The sequence below is a fragment of the Pithys albifrons genome, chromosome 22, assembly GCF_047495875.1.
Source record: "Pithys albifrons albifrons isolate INPA30051 chromosome 22, PitAlb_v1, whole genome shotgun sequence".
Lineage (NCBI taxonomy): Eukaryota > Metazoa > Chordata > Aves > Passeriformes > Thamnophilidae > Pithys > Pithys albifrons.
In genome coordinates this window covers 8,013,240-8,029,246 of record NC_092479.1, presented here as the reverse complement: position 1 = coordinate 8,029,246, position 16,007 = coordinate 8,013,240, and the positions used below count along the sequence as shown (strand labels likewise).

Sequence of the window (16,007 nt, the reverse complement as noted above, 5' to 3'; positions counted from 1 at the left end):
TCTGTAATTAGAGGCTCATTATTTAAAAGAATTGCTCGTTCTGTGGTGGTAGCTCACCATCCTGACAGCTGGTGTTGAAGGGTGAGTGCTCAGAAGAGCAGTTTGGTGTGAAACCATCAGTGGGCTCTTCAGTTCCCCCCTGATCTCAGTGGAGCCCGTTTGTTGCAGGTGCTGGCTCTGGCACAGCTGAGCTGCTGCCCCCTCCCAGCAGTGCTGCCAACTGGACCCTGGGGCTGCCCACGGACAACGGCCACGACAGCGACCAGGTGTTCGAGTTCAACGGCACCCAGGCCGTGCGGGTGCCCGAGGGCGTCGTCACCCTCAGCCCCAGGGAGCCCTTCAGCATCTCGGTGTGGATGAGGCACGGGGCGGGCGCCAGGGACAAGGAGACCATCCTGTGCAACTCAGACAAGACAGGTTTGGCAATGTTTCACTGGCACACAGCTTGGTGGTTGGTGGGGGTTTATATCCTGAGGCAGCACATGGGACAGCCTGCAGGCTCTTCTCTTACTTTAGGGTCTTTCTGAAGGGAAATGAAGTGGCCTTCAGAAGTCACTCTTTATTATTGTGCTCATGCATTGGCTTGGCCTCAGACTATGCAGCTTCAGCTTGTCTTGTTTTCCTGACTCTGTTTCAGTTTACATGGTGCACTCCTTTTGCTGTGGCAGATGATTGTTCTGGCAGTGCAGTCTCGAGTTTGCATCTCCAAAGATAGCTCAGTTCTGGGTGCTGCCTAAGGACATTAAGATACATATACCAGGTCTAGAGACAGCATTTGCTGCTTTATCTTTTTTTTTTTATCTAGGAGAATATAATTTCTCTTTTTCAACTAATGAAGGTTTTTTTCACTCTCTGCATAATGTCACACTCTGGGAATGCTACAGAACACAATAATTTTGAAAATGCTATTAATAAGAAGGAAATGTGATAACCCCATTTCCATAATTGCTGTCTAATGGGCTAAAAGAATCCTTGTCTTTGTTCAGCTGGAGCAGTGCATTTGGCCACTGTGTTAGAAAGAGACTTCATTTAAATTGCTGCTAGGTTTTTCAAAGGAAACTACACTGAATATATTTTACATTTTTTTGGAAAATAAGAAAGATTTGTAGTAGCCTGAGAGCATTTCTTTGGACAGGAGAAAAGTGGCAGCCATTCAGAACCAAGTACAAATTGTCTCTCTTCCTCCCTTCACCTATTCCTGTTAATCAAACCTTAAACTTTCCTTATGAAAGTAAATGAATTGGGGAGAAAAAAAGGCAAATTTAATACATTTCCTGGTTTAAAGTGCATTGGGAGCAGACCTTCAAGACAACTTTTCTTGATTTATTTCTTGGACCTAAGCATGTAGTTCTTGTGACAGTTTCTGGTAGCATTTGCCTTGGTGAGGCCACACCTTGAGTACTGTGTTCAGTTCTGGGCCCCTCAGTTCAGAAAGGATATTGAGGTGCTGGAGCGGGTCCAGAGAAGAGCAGCAAGGCTGGTGAAGGGACTGGAGCACAAGTCCTATGGGGAGAGGCTGAGGGAGCTGGGGGTGTTTAGCCTGGAGAAGAGGAGACTCAGAGGTGACCTCATCACTGTCTATAACTACCTGAAGGGAAGTTATAGCCAGGTGGGGGCTGGTCTCTTCTCCCAGGCACTCAGCAATAGAACAAGGGGGCATGGGCTTAAGCTCTGCCAGGGGAAATTTAAGTTGGATATCAGAAAAAAACTTTTTACAGAGAGAGTAATCAGGCATTGGAATGGGCTGCCCAGAGAAGTGGTGGATTCACCATCCCTAGAGATTTTTAAACACAGATTGGACGTGGCACTGAGTGCCATGATCTAGTAAATGAACTAGAGTTGGACCAAGGGTTGGACTTGATGATCCTGGAGGTCTTTTCCAACCCAATCGATTCTATGATTCTATTGGGATATTGTGCAATATTGAAAGCCTAAATCCAGGTTAGTTGAAGGGAGTCACAGTCCTGATTTGCTTCTATATTTGTTCCTTCCTGTCAGTCACAGGGAGATTTAAGTATGAAACTGCAGCACAGGTGGGGTCTGTGGAGTTCCCAAGGCACTAATGCTGTTCCCCCCTGTGCAGACATGAACCGGCACCACTACGCGCTCTACGTCCACAACTGCAGACTCGTCTTCCTCTTCCGCCAAGACCCTTCAGAGGGCAAGTCCTACCAACCTGCTGAGTTCCACTGGAAACTCAATCAGGTCAGTCTGGGGGGATGTGAAAGCCACCAAAGACCAAACTCCCTGGTGGTATAACCACTAATAAAGACCTTCTGCAGCTCTGAACTCCCCATGTCCTGTTTTATGGAGCCCAACAATACTTTATTTGTGATCAACTGTCGAGTTCAGCCCTATATTTTCATCTTGAATATAAAATATGTCATTCTTCTGGCTGTGATGTCAGTTGTGTCCACTGTAAGGTAGAGTGCTTGAGAAAACAGGATTTATTCCAGGTTAGTTGTAGCATTAAACTACTTCTGAGCATGTGACCTTTTTCCAGCCCTGTGGATCTGAGTGATAAAATAACCCTGAATATCCATAAATTTATCAAGTTCTTTTGGTTGCTTTGGGTTACTGGGGCAGGTCTGTTTTGCCAGTTTCCCAAACAGTGAGTGACTTTCCAACATGCCCAGTTACATCCCAGTTCTTGTGCAGGGCAGTGTGTGTTGTTTTAATGATAAAATACACATATATCTTCTTGTAGAAAAACTGCTACTTTGCAAAACCAAACCAGCTTTCACTGTAAATAATTCTGTCATAGAAAGCTTTTATATATTCAAAATGGTAATTTTTATTCTTTTAACAGTCTCTCTCAGAAATTACCTGTCCTTTGTCAAGTAATGTTGTTTTACAACAGTATTTCAGGATGTGCTTGCATGTAGATCTGTATTTTTAGATTGAAATATGTTGTTATTCAATATAAAAATTAAAGGGATGGAAGTACAGGAGCTCCTGTATTGGCAACAGAAGGAAAGAAACTTCTCATTAATGTTTGGCAGCCAGTTTGCTTTCCAGCTGTGTGTGGAACATCAGTGTATCTGTGCAGGGGTGTGGTTGGTGTGTCTGCATGTGTGTGGATGCAGAATGTGCATCAGAGCAGTTACTCAGCTGTAAGTGAAGGAAAATTAAAGCAGAACATTCAAACTCTCTGCTCAGGTGTGTGACAAGGAGTGGCATCACTACGTGGTCAGTGTGGAGTTCCCTGCAGTGACTCTCTACGTGGATGGGGTTTCCTACGACCCCTTCCCAGTGACTGAGGATTACCCCCTGCACCCTTCCAAGATAGAGACACAGCTGGTGGTTGGAGCCTGTTGGCAAGGTAGTTATTTGCAGTATTTAATACTCTTGGTGACTCTTTTTCAGTGAAATCTCTGTGGTCTTCTAGAATTACACAGCAGATCCTGTTAGTGCCTGAAAGGTAACTTGGTTTGCCTTTTGCAGGTTATTTTTGCTCCTGTTTGGTGTCACATATTTCCTCTTTTGGTCATTTTTTCCATGAGTGTTTGTGTTCTTGCTGGCCATGGGTGTTTGTGTGGTACAAAGCTGCTCACCAAGCTCTGTTCCCTCCAGGTCATCTTTGTGGTGACCATGGGAGTACAGAGAGCTTTTAATTTTTATCATTACTATTTTTGTTTTAATTTTTGCTATTTTTAATAATAGTTGTAAGAATACATCCTATACTTCAGATGACTAAGCAGAACACTTAATTTCCACTAGGTTTGAAAAGCATATTGTAGAAAGTTCTCTTGTTTATTCAAGTATGGCCAGCAGAGAGTGCAGCAAAGCAACACAGCAATGCTGTCCTTGGATATTCTACCATTTCTGCTTAGAAAAATAGACCCCTGCTTTATTGTTTGCAAAATGTGGCTTAAAGTACAATATTCTGCAAGCTGTGAAGTGCTGATTCATGTGCTGTAATACTTTGAAACCTACTCCTCAGAGCTGGAGGGAAAGGAGGAGAGTGCATCTGCTGCATTTTCTGGGATGCTGCTTCCCAGAGATGCTGGAACAGCTCGTGCTCCCAGTCCTGAGCTCAGTGTGTGCTGATGAAACCCCCCCTGGCTGGTGCAAAGCTGCTCCTGCTGCTGGAGGTGGAACAGTGCTCAGTCCCTGCTGGTTTCTGTGGTTCCCAGGAGAGGCTGGAGCTGCTGTTTGCAGCAGTGCACAGAAACGGCCTGGGAATGAGTGACAAATGGAAAGCTCTGAGGCATTTTAATCAAACTAACAGTCTTCTGTCTTAAAATGTCTCTCTTCTGTGTGAGTTTAAGGCCTTGAAGTGGGAATGAAGGTTAAATTATCTCTCCTCTCCATCAAATCTATTATTTTGTGACAAGTTCACTATCATTCAGTATTAATTCATTCTGTTGTCTCTCCTTGCATCAATTAATGATTTTCTCCATCATTCATCTCATTCTCTGTGGGAGTGTCCAGCTAATCTCTTTGAGCTCAAAGGTGACTGGTTTGCAAGAAACTGGAGCTTGGGAGCTTTGTTCCAGTTTAATGTGTGGATTGTGTAATGGCTTCCTCTGCATTCTGCATCCTAACAAAAACATGCACATTTAGTTTAAAACCTCTTGTGCTTTCACACTGGCACCATGATGTGATTCTTCAAGTTCTTCTGGCATGAGATTTCTTTTAGTAACAACAGACTGAAATGGGAGTGTAAAAGTCTGGATTACAAGAACTTGAAGTGCTGCCTCTGAAAACACCCAAAGCCTGATTCTTAGGGGATTAAAACACAGGGGAATGAAGTTTGCCAAAGGAGGGAATCTGGTGGTCATCATTTTTGTCTTATCAAGACTTTAAAATGACCCAGGCTACTCTAAGTTATATATACAGCTCACCTCCAAGGACAGAGACTTTATGCTTTTGAATTAATTCTTTTAAAAATTTGAAAGCTGTTTTTCCTTTTGCTTCCATCTGATAAATTGAGTGCTTAATATATCTGATGCTACTTTATGATTAAAAATTTTGTGTTGGTAATGGCTTGTTTTGATCAGCTTTTAATACCTCTTGGAGATTTGCTGTATTGGGCTGGATTTCCCCCTAATTTCCCCTGCAGTGGAGCCCACTGATTGATGTACAGCCTCATCACTGACAGTGGGCTGGGTGAGCTTTGCTCTCTTGCCTCATCCAGTTTCTCTGGTGTCTCTGCAGGTTGATGGGGCTCTCTGGGTTGTCTTGCCGTGACTTTTTGTGTTCTTGTAACAACAGTGATGCTTCTTCCCTGCATTGCAGCTCCTCATGTTCCAAAGAGCTCCTGATCCTTGAGGAGTTGCTGGGACAGAAGAGCCTGGGGGGGAAGGGCTGCTTTGTATTTTCTGTGATCAGAGTTTGCCAGACTGTAACTGCTTGGTCCTTTCCCTCTTGTCCTCTTCTTTGTCTTGCTTTTCTACAGACTATACAGGAAATGAGAATGACACTGACACTGTGCCCGAGGCCTCTGCAGGTTGCTGGAGTTTTTTGCCCCCTCTTTGTTTCATTTTAAGCCCAGCCATCGCTCCATCTCGCACCCAGCATGAAGTGCAGCTCTGCACTGGGGCCACTGCCCCTCCCATAACCCCCACCCAGCCTTGGGCCTTCATTGTGCTTCTGTTTGCAGAGCTCCATCACTGACACAGCTTGGGCTTGGGCTTGGGCTGGGGTTGGGGGGTTTTGGTTGCATCCCAGTGCACCTCCATCTGCCAGTCTGCTGTGGGTGCAGTGAAGTGCTGTGGAGAAGGTGCTGATGTCAAATATCAGCTCTAATTTCCTTCATCCAGTTTTGTTGAAACATAAGTGCACCTCATCCTGTGTAAAGATTTGTATTTGTGTGTAGGCATGTGTGTTTATCGTGGAATTATTCAGTCTGTGGGGGTCAGGTGGCTCTGCTCCCCACTCAGAGTAAGGCAGATTTCATCTTTGGATCAGGCTGCTTGGAAAGACAGACCTGGAGTTTCCAGGGGATACTCCCTTGATGAGAAAGTTATATAAAATTCTGATTGCAGTAAACGTGGAAAGAAAAGGTTTGGCCCTCAGGTATTTCAGGTTGTCTTGACAGGGTTGGATTTTCTTAGAAATTCGTAGTGATAGTTCAGTTTTGTGTCTTGAATTGAGACACTTAAAATTAGTGTCTATTTCTGAAAGTGAATTCAAGATATGAACTCCTGCTGTGAAGCTGAAGAATTGCTGGGGTAGTCTGGGTGTGACTGGCTGTGCCTCACACTTTGCTTTGGCAAGGAGGCAGCAGCACCCAGGGGTCCAGAGCTGGAGCTGTACAAATCTGACCTGAAAACTGTAATTTGTGACAGGACAGTTCACCACTGAACAGTGTATTGTTATACCAGGGATCTTTCATCACTTGGAATCTCTAAAACAAGCTTAGAATCTTCCTAAATATTGGGTTGCTAAGTGGGTGATGGCCTTGAAATACCAATTTCCAGTTGCTGTTCTGTGGCCCCCCATTAATGAGCAGGATAGACCAGGTGATCCCTGTGGTATCATCTTCAGGAGAACCTGAGGAATGAGGTTGCAGCTCTTCAGACTTAACCCAAACCTGAGTTACCTGAGTTTAAACTGCTCATTTGAGTCTGCACAGGGAAGGGGCCCCTTTAGAGTGGGGCAGGTAACTCTGACACCCCTTTCAGAATGAGCTGAGTGACTTTGTGCAGTTCCTTTGTGCCCTCTGAGTGCCAGGAGAGCCTGTGCTGCTGGGCTGGCTGTGGGGGCTCTCCCTGGAGGGTGGGTGCTCAGGGCAGTGTCTCTGCAGAGATAGATCCCAGGGACAGGAGGTGTTAATACAACCTCAGCTGGGAAGGTGAGGTTTCATGGCTCACCCCTGTGCTGAGATCAGCTCAGTTGGTTAAAACTTGGTTGTAATAACACCAAGGTCATGGGTTCAACCCCCGGTGTGGGCCATTGACTGAAGAGTTGGACTCGATGGTCCTTGTGGGTCCCTTCCAGCTCAGAATAGTCTGGGATTCTGTGTTTCATCCTGAGCACCAGCTGGCTGTGTGGGACCTCTCTGGAGATGTTTGTGGTGGCACCCTGAGTTCCAGCTGGCCACAGCTGCCCCACGTGCATGGTGACCTGTTCAGTTCTTTCTTTATCAGTTCTTTCTTTATGCTTGACCATAACCACGAGGTTAACCCCCCAGTGGATCACCACTAACCTGCATGTGACATTGAGTGCCTGAGGGTGTTTGCTGTGCCACAGACAGTGCCAGCAGGTGACACTGTGCCCTCCTTCCCCAGGGGGGGAGCTCCGCATGGCGCAGTTTTTCCGCGGCAACCTGGCGGGGCTGACCCTGCGCGCCGGGAAACTGGAGAGCAAGAGGGTCATCGACTGCCTCTACACCTGCAAGGAGGGGCTGGACCTGCAGCTGCCCGACGGGGCTGGCAAAGGTGTGAAGGTAAAGCAGCTCCTGGGCGTTGCTGGTCATGGTTACAGGGTTTGCTGGCCTGTCCCAGGTAGAACAAGTTCATTTCTTGGGGTATTTTGCATTAAAATGACATAAAAGCAAGAAAATCTTTCTTGTGTAAATCTGGTCTTACAGAAGTTTAAGAATTGAAGTTCCTGTGTTCTCGTTACGTCTGGAAGAGACATTCCTTATTCGTAGGCCTCTGTTTAACCAGCTGTACCAGGGTGTCTAATAAGAGATTCTTTACAAGCAGCTCCATGAAATGAGACTAATTTACATGGATTTTTTAGTAGCAAGGTTGTGTGAACAGGTCGTGTTTCTCCTTTGATATCAGCTGTCTTCCTTCCACATTACCAGAACTGTGATAAGGGCCTAGAACTTTTCTTAAAGAATGAAACACTAAATACATTCCACTGGAATGAGGCAGTGAACAGGGAGGTCAGACTGTGCCACAAGGCCAGTAAATAGTGACCTTTTTGCTTTGAATATGGATGCAATTGTCCTGCCTTGACCAGGCTAGGCCATGCTGAGCCTCAGTTGGAGTTGCCAGGTCCTGGTGCTGGCTGGATGTTCTCTTACAGTCATTCTTGTGTTGCTGCAGATCCACATGAACCCGAGTCAGTCAATGGTGACCATAGAAGGGGATGACATTGAGAGGGTTGACAAGGCCATGCAGCACCTTTCCTACCTGAACTCCCGCCAGTTCCCCACTCCTGGCATCCGGAGGCTCAAAATCACCAGCGTTGTCAAGTGAGTGCTGCTGCTGCTGCTGCTGAGTAATGCCCTGCTGGGGCTGGAGGGGGTGCTCTGTGTCTCAGCTGGGACAGGCACAGGGCTCTTGGTGTGCTGAAACAGCCAAGGTTTGCTGCACCAGCTCTGGTTTCTCCCTGGGAGTGCAGTGAGGGGTGTGTAAGACAGGATGTATTGTCAGGCACTGCCTTCACGGAGGTGTCATCTGTGGCTGTGAGTCAGACACAGAAATGGGGCCAAGTGGTACCTGTAAGTAAAAATTAATTGCGAGATTGCTCCCTTGGTGGGAATTCCTTCTTTCCAGCTGCTGAATTTATCTGAGACTCTTTGGGTCTGAGGCAGCTTTTCAGAGATTTAGAAAGCAATGACTGCGTGGAGTTGTGCCTCCCTCCCAGGTAACCTGCTGACTGCCCCTCTGCTTCTGTCTGCCAGGTGTTTCAACGAGGAGTCCTGTGTGTCCATCCCCTCTGTGGAGGGCTATGTCATGGTGCTGCAGCCAGAGGAGCCCAAGATCAGCCTGAGTGGCATCAACCACTTTGCCCGCTCTGCCTCGGAGTTCGAGGGCGCGCAGGGCGTGGCGCTGTTCCCGGAGCTGCGCATCATCAGCACCATCACCCGCGCTGTGGAGCCCGAGGGGGATGGCCAGGAGGACCCCACAGGTGCCCTGCTGGCCTGGCCTTCCCACCCCAGCTCCCCCTGGGCCTGCTGGCCTGGCCTTCCCACCCCAGCTCCCCCTGGGCCTGCTGGCCTGGCCTTCCCACCCCAGCTCCCCCTGGGCCTGCTGGCCTGGCCTTCCCACCCCAGCTCCCCCTGGGCCTGCTGAGCCTGCCCACCCCACCCCAGCTCCCCCTGGGCCTGCTGGCCTGGCCTGCCCACCCCACTCTGCTCCTGCTGCCCTGGCCTGCCCACCCCAGCTCCCTTTGCTCCTGCTGGCCTGGCCTGCCCGCCCCAGCTGCCCCTGGGCCTGCTGAGCCTGCCCACCCCACCCCAGCTCCCCCTGGGCCTGCTGGCGTGACCTGGCCACCCCACCTCCCTCTGCTTCTGCTGAGGAGGATCTTCCTCCTGGAGAGGGGGTGGATTTCTCCTTTAGTACAGAATCCAGAGAGGGAAAAGCGGGTGGAAACACCCTATTCTAGGCTAACAAAAGCTTCCTGCAAGTGATAGCAAGCCCAGGCCAATATCCTCATGGAAATATCCCTCATTTGTATTCTGTATTTTATTTTTTTTAATCATCATTTCATGGATACTTGCTCTGCTCAGGCCCAGATTTTAGTATTTGTTCTGGGGGAAGAGTTTGCACATGACATTTTGTAGCTGCTGTCTGCTTCACCTGTGTGTCTGCTCATGGCTTTGGCTTTTCTTCTGCTTTTTAGTCCAAGAGTCTTTGGTGTCTGAGGAGATCATGCATAACCTGGACACGTGTGAGGTGACCGTGCTGGGAGAGGAGCTCAACCAGGAGCAAGAGAGCCTGGAGATCGACATGACACGATTGCAGCAGAAGGGAATTGAGATGAGCAGCTCCAACCTGGGCATGATCATCACAGGTGGGGGTTCTGCTGCTGCTCTTGTGGGCAGGGCCTGGAGGCAGCATAAAGGGAACAGTGTTCAGAGGGGTGGTGGTTTGTGATGCTCCAAATACTTCACTTGCTTTTAGAATTTCAAGCTTGGACCATTCTTAGAATCCCAAACACAGCTATTTTGTAGAAATCTGGGATTCTAGAAAATACATCATTCTAGAACCTTCTTTGTGTTCTTTTCTCCTGTCCCAAAATGCAGGTTATCTCTGGACTATGGAAATGCCCCAGAAAAGGCTTGTTCCTTGCACAGATAATCCAGTGCCTGGGACCATCACTCCTTTCTGGTCTATGTTCAGAATATGTTAAAGTATTTTAAAGGAAGGCTCCCAAATCCCTTCAAAGACTAACTGGGTGTAGGATTTTACCACAAAATCAATCCACAGGATTTCAGTGGAGCCACATTGTGTCTGTGGTGTTACTTTGTTCCTATTGACTGCAAATCCACCACCCAGGAGAAGTCAGCTGAAGAGAGGGTGTGACATTTGTCCAGTCCCTTTTGCAGAGTGACCCTTAGCTGTGTGTTTGCCCCCCAGGGGTGGACACCATGGCCAATTACGAGGAGGTGCTGCATCTGATCCGCTACAGGAACTGGCACACGGTGTCCCTGTTCGACAGAAAGTTCAAGCTGGTGTGTTCGGAGCTCAACGGGCGCTACGTCAGCAACGAGTTCAGAGTGGAGGTGTGTGAGCTGAGCCCTGCAGGGCTGCAGGGCAGGGGCTCTGCAGGGTGAGGCTGCTGCCCCAGCTCAGAGACAGCTGATCAATCAGTTGCTGCTTTGGATCTTTGTTCTGTAATTATTAGTTAATGTGAACGTGTCAGGTTGTATTTTATATAGAAATGTGTTCTCAGTCCTACATTTGAGCTGTAAGTGAGTCTGTGGAAGCAGAGGTGAGACTGTTGTTTTTAGAAGAAATATTATGGTTAATGAAGGTGAAAAGGCTGAACTGAAAACACAGGATATTAATTTATTAGAGTGAGAGCATCCAGAGAGCTGAGTGACCTTCGTGTGTGACTTACGGGTTTCCACAGATGGACCTGCTGGGCCTTTTGCTGCTGTGCTTGTGTGGTGCCTCAATTCCTGGTGCTGAGGGCTCCTGTGAGAGCACAGACAGGCTAAAATTGCCTTTCCTCTGCAGCAGAGTACAGTCAGTATTTCTCAGTGTGCTTCCATCAAATACATGGAAGTGCAGCAGAATGTGACAATAAGGGCACTAAAATTTCCGGTGCTGGAATATGAAATGATTTATATTGAGAGGAACTGCCCTGTAACTCAACATCTTCCAGCTGTGAGCTTGAATTTCACCCTTTGAAGCTGAGCAGGGGCCTGGCAGCAAAGCCAGCTGTGTTTGCCCCCACTGGGGTGGTGGTGCTGGGCTGGGAGCCCCTGGTGTTGCTCACCAGGTATTTTTGTGTTTTGTTTCCCGAGGAAATCCTGAGGGCCTGATTTGGGATTTACCAAAGGGTTGAAGTGCAAAAGCTTTCCTGGTTGTGTAGTAAACAAGAGTTCTCTCTTCCTGCTGTGCAATGGCAGGTCCCCTGTGTCTGTTGCACAGGGGAGGGGCATGTTCAGCTCTGCCTGTTTGGTGAGAAAACATGAAACACTCTGTGCAAGGGATGAGCTGCCACCGGTGCCTGAAAGACACCTCTGCTGGGTGGGGGTGAAGCTGAAAGAGAAGTTTCTTTCTTACCACTTTGACTGTAATAAGAAGCATTTTTTTTTGCTGTTAGCTGAAAATGTGCAGCAGAATAAGAGGTGGGAATGAAGGAAATGTAATTAATGGGTTAGATATCTTTGCATACACTGTTATTTCAGGATTAAAATGGCTGGGTACCAAATTTGATAATAAACTGGCTTTATCTCTTCCATTCTGAAATCCTGGTGTCTACACCAGCTTGCCAGACTAAAACAGATTTGAGAGCTGTGAAGCTGAAGGGTTTTGTGACAAGAAATGGAAAATATGCAGAGCTGTTTGGGATGGCTGTCCCCTGGGAGGAGCCTGTGTTGGAGGAGGACTGGATGCCTACCCTGGGAAATAGCTATTTTTTGTTTTATTTTTTTTCTCTTTATTTCTATCCCTTCAGAATGGAGCTGTTGGGCTCTCAGTGTAACCTGTGTCTCTGTCCCCAGGTGAATGTCATCCACACTGCCAGCCCCGTGGAACACGCCAACCACATCGCGGCGCAGCCCCAGTTCGTGCACCCCGTGCATCACTCCTTTGTGGACCTCTCTGGGCACAACTTGGCCAACCCTCACCCCTTCTCAGGTCAGCACTCTCAGCCACCCAAGCTGAGCTGCTTTCATTGTCTTGTTAAAATGTCCAAGAGGCTTTTGCTGCAGGGAGGTTTTTTCCTCAGTGTATTGGACTAATCCAGGCAGCCACTTGGTCCTGGTCTGCCACTGCCCAGGCAGGGAGGAGGGGATTTCTAGAGATGCTTCATTCCTCTTCCTGCCAGCAGAAGAGCTTTCTGTTGGTGTGTGTCTGTTGGAAAATGGGAGGGGACTGTAAGACCTTGGTAGAGGGCTCTGAGGAACTGGGACATTGTTTCTGAATGGCACAAGGAAAGAACTGCAGTGATATTCCCTTGATGAGTCATGGGATCTGCCCTTTCTGTTCTAATTACATTAATTTGGCAAGAGTGTAGGATGTGAGAGGAAGCAAAATAGGCAATTTAGAAAGGAGTCTGTGTGGTGGAATCTGCTTCCCATGTGTTTTGAGTCCTTCAGATTGATATAATTATATTTAAGGAACTGAGGTTTGGTTCTTACTCTTCAAGTGACTTTTGAAGTGGCTGAGGCCAAAGTGCCTCTGTGAGGTTTGTGTGATGCCACTTCCCTTGCAGTGCTGGGAAGGGAGGTGGGTGTTAGTTCTGGGTAGGAGTCCCCACTGCCCTGTAAGGAGCCCCTTTGCTTCCCCCTTGCAGTTGTTCCCAGCACAGCCACGGTGGTGATCGTGGTCTGTGTGAGCTTCTTGGTGTTCATGATCATCCTGGGCGTGTTCCGGATCCGCGCGGCGCATCAGAGGACCATGAGGGACCAGGACACGGGCAAGGAGAATGAGATGGACTGGGATGACTCTGCCCTCACCATCACTGTGAACCCCATGGAGGTACCTCTGGAGCTGGGGCTCAGCACTGCAGTGCTGGGATTGTCTGTGGGCAGAGCAGAACCCAGCCCTGAGCACAGGGCAGGGACATAGCTGGGGATTGGGAATGAATGTGCCAAATGCCAAGAGCAGTTGTGTTTGGGATCCTGCAGGGTTAGAGTTTCATGGTAGGGGATGGAACTCTGCAAATCAGTGCCCAGCACTGGTGTTGCTGTGCTGCACTGCATTAACCAGCCTGCTTTGGTCCAGACTGGCAGGAATTTATTGTCAAAAATCTGTGTTTATATGGGGGGGGTTTATATATATGTATATATATATAAATATAAACCTGCTCCTGTGGCCAACATCTGAATTTCTAGAAAATGTGGAACAATAAATGCTCCCAGAGCGTGTCCTACTGCAAGATCCTTCTGCAAGATCCTTCTGCAGCAGAATTTGCAGCACTGGATCACCCTTCAGGATCAGTTTGTGTGGAGTGCCAGGATTGGCAGGAGTGTCACAGAGCTCTTTTACAGAGTGCACTTCCCCTTTTCTGGTTGCCTAATTCCTGCTGAACTCCTAAAACCAGCAGTGAATCTGCACTAACTATTTGTCAATACAGAATAAAAAGAATTTTTGCCACTATGGCAATGACAGTGAACTTTTGTGTTAACAGACTTACGAGGACCAACACAGCAGTGAAGAGGAAGAGGAGGAGGAGGAGGAAGAGAGTGAAGATGGAGAAGAAGATGACATCACTAGTGCAGAGTCTGAAAGCAGTGAGGAGGAGGAGGGAGAGCAGGAGGAGGACCAACAGAATGTCAATAGACAGCAACAGCTGGAATGGGATGACTCCACCCTCAGTTACTGATCCCGCCGTGCCCTCTGTCTGTCCATTCCCGCTCTGGAAGACTCCACTGTCCCACACTCCATTGGTACCAAGGATTCATGGTGTTCCAAACAAACCCATCCATTCTGGCCAGTAGGTTGAACCCCCACACCTCTCTGTTTGTGTTCTGTCAGTCCCTGGTGTGTAGGGTGTAGTTTAGCTCCTCTCCTTCAGCCATGCCTCAGTGACTGGATTTTTTTTACGCTCTGTGAGGAACCACCTTGCACTTTTTTCTTCACGTCATCTCAGCTCAGTGACTCTACAGCTCTGTAGCCATTGCACATGAATTTCTGAACTGTCTTTTTTTGCTCAGTGAAACAAACTTGGCTTTGTTCCTTTTTCTCTTTCTAAAAGATGCAAAGATTGCTTGTTGACAAAGGGTAAAGCTGCTCATTTCAGCCTGTCGATTTCTTTTAATTTCCCCCCTGAATTAGTGCATGTGTAAAGTGGCAGAATGAGGTTAATATGTAGAAGATTAACAAGACTTTTTAATATTTTGTAAATATCTTGGAATTATGTAATTATGTCATTTGTGGTAGTGAAAACAGGGAATTGGGGTTTCAAACATGCTAAAGTGAAAAACCATGCAGCATGACCTATCCAAGTGTCACCTTGTGCAGCAGGAGCACGGGCACCGTTGTTAGTGTAGGTGTTCAGTAACTCTGTATGGCCTTGACTGCGATGTGCTCACACCCTCCCTCCTCCCTCCCTCCCTTGGCTTTAACCCCCTGGATTCTGCAGAGGCAACACTCAAGCTCTTGAGAAACTGTAAAGGCTTTAGGAACCTCTGCAGAGGTTCAGCTGCCCTGTGCAATACACTTGTTTGGGTTTCTTTTTTTTTTTTTCCCTTCCACCTCTCCAACTAAGCCTTGGCATAAAGGCTTTTAAGTTATTGGGGAAAAAACACTACATGGATGGTGGGCAGCTCTGTGGCAACACCCACAGCTCCTGTTGGTCACAGGGAGGCTGCCTGTGGCCCAGTGCTGGGCTGTCCATGCTGACAGGGTGGCTGTTTGTAGGTGATGGGTTGCATTGAAGCCCTGGGTACCTGTGCACCTTGGCTGCCAGCCCACATAAATAGGGATTTGGGGTTTTTTTGGTTGTTCATTTTTTTTAATGTGGCAGGGGGAGGGTTTGGGGTGTCCCTGATGCCACTGCCCACTCTGCTCCTCCCCTGCACCCCTTGTACAGTAACTGGCACTGTCGGTGTTTAAGCCTTTGTTTACACTTAGTAATTGTGTTTTCCTGCTGGTGAAAACCTGTAGCATAAATCACCCAACCAGAAACCTTTGGGAATCATGCTGATGTTATTCCAAGTCGAGCTGATCTGGGTTGTTTCTGATTGTGACTTGGGACTGCAAAGGACAAAAGCTGGAAGGTACGAAAGCGAAGCCGCCCCGGGTGGGCAGTGCTGGTTCTGCTGCTGGGCAGGGCTTGGCTGACTTTATTTGGTCTTATGCAGAGTCTGCAATAATTAATTTCTGCTTGACTTCTGTGGAGGTGCATTAAAGAGGAACTTGTTTTGGTTGTGACAGGAGCCTGGGACTGCACTCCCTCCTCAGCACGGTAAGCCAAGTGCCACTGGTGGCTCGTGGGTGCAGAGCCCACTGGTCACCCAGACCAGGACAGGGCACTGGGGAAGGTGCCAGAGGGAGGGGCACAAAGGTCCTCATTAACTGAAAGAGATGAAAGGTAAGGGTTGGTGCAGAGGTTTGTACAGTTTGGTTTTCAGAGCAGACCTGTTGTCACCTGTGGTGTGACCCAGGGCCCCTGGACTGGAGTGCCTTCACAGCAGGAGAAGGACCTGGAGCAGGGAAGGGCCCCACACCAGAGCTTACTGCTTTTGGGGGTTGGGTTTTTTTTTGTTTATTTTGGTTTGGGTTTGGTTTTTTTTAATGTAAAATTTTAGATTTCTAAAATGGGAAAATGGTTTTGACTACTTATGTGGTAATTAACTGCTAGTTTTAAGTAAACTGGGAAACTTTTAACTTATGTCTGACAGTTGTCCTGTGTTAATGTGTAGAAGACTTATCCTTCCATATACTGTTGCTGTAGCTGCTGTATTTTAGACCAAAACTGATCATGACTTAATGGTAATACTGAGGGGTTGTAACAGCCTGGTGCAGTTTGTAGCCACTGTGGGTATAACTTTTCAGATGTGTATATTGGTAACAGGTCAGTTTGGAAAGTCTGTAAGCTACAATAAATTTCTGGTTCTAAAGGTTGTTTGCTTTTATTTCTTACTGAGTGGAACAATGTAAATTAAGTTACATAAACTGAGTCTAATTTGCCTCTGGGAGAGTAGG

At 47.6% G+C, this 16,007-nt stretch overlaps 1 protein-coding gene across 4 annotated transcripts in view; it reads left to right on the top strand.

Annotated features, from left to right (window-relative positions):
* CLSTN1 (calsyntenin 1) overlaps positions 1–15,925 on the top strand; it is a 36,653-nt gene extending 20,728 nt beyond the window's left edge. For 2 of the 4 annotated variants that reach the window (XM_071575831.1, XM_071575830.1), the window contains 12 exons: positions 169–417; positions 2,084–2,205; positions 3,160–3,322; positions 5,402–5,452; positions 7,236–7,393; positions 8,004–8,152; positions 8,585–8,811; positions 9,526–9,696; positions 10,263–10,408; positions 11,858–11,993; positions 12,652–12,836; positions 13,489–15,925. In XM_071575831.1, coding sequence (XP_071431932.1) covers positions 169–417; positions 2,084–2,205; positions 3,160–3,322; positions 5,402–5,452; positions 7,236–7,393; positions 8,004–8,152; positions 8,585–8,811; positions 9,526–9,696; positions 10,263–10,408; positions 11,858–11,993; positions 12,652–12,836; positions 13,489–13,683 — 1,952 coding nt within the window. In that variant the 3' untranslated portion in view covers positions 13,684–15,925. The remainder of the gene's footprint in view (positions 1–168; positions 418–2,083; positions 2,206–3,159; positions 3,323–5,401; positions 5,453–7,235; positions 7,394–8,003; positions 8,153–8,584; positions 8,812–9,525; positions 9,697–10,262; positions 10,409–11,857; positions 11,994–12,651; positions 12,837–13,488) is intronic. The other 2 variants (XM_071575833.1, XM_071575832.1) reach the window with 1 other exon arrangement.
* Positions 15,926–16,007: the final 82 nt, after the last annotated feature.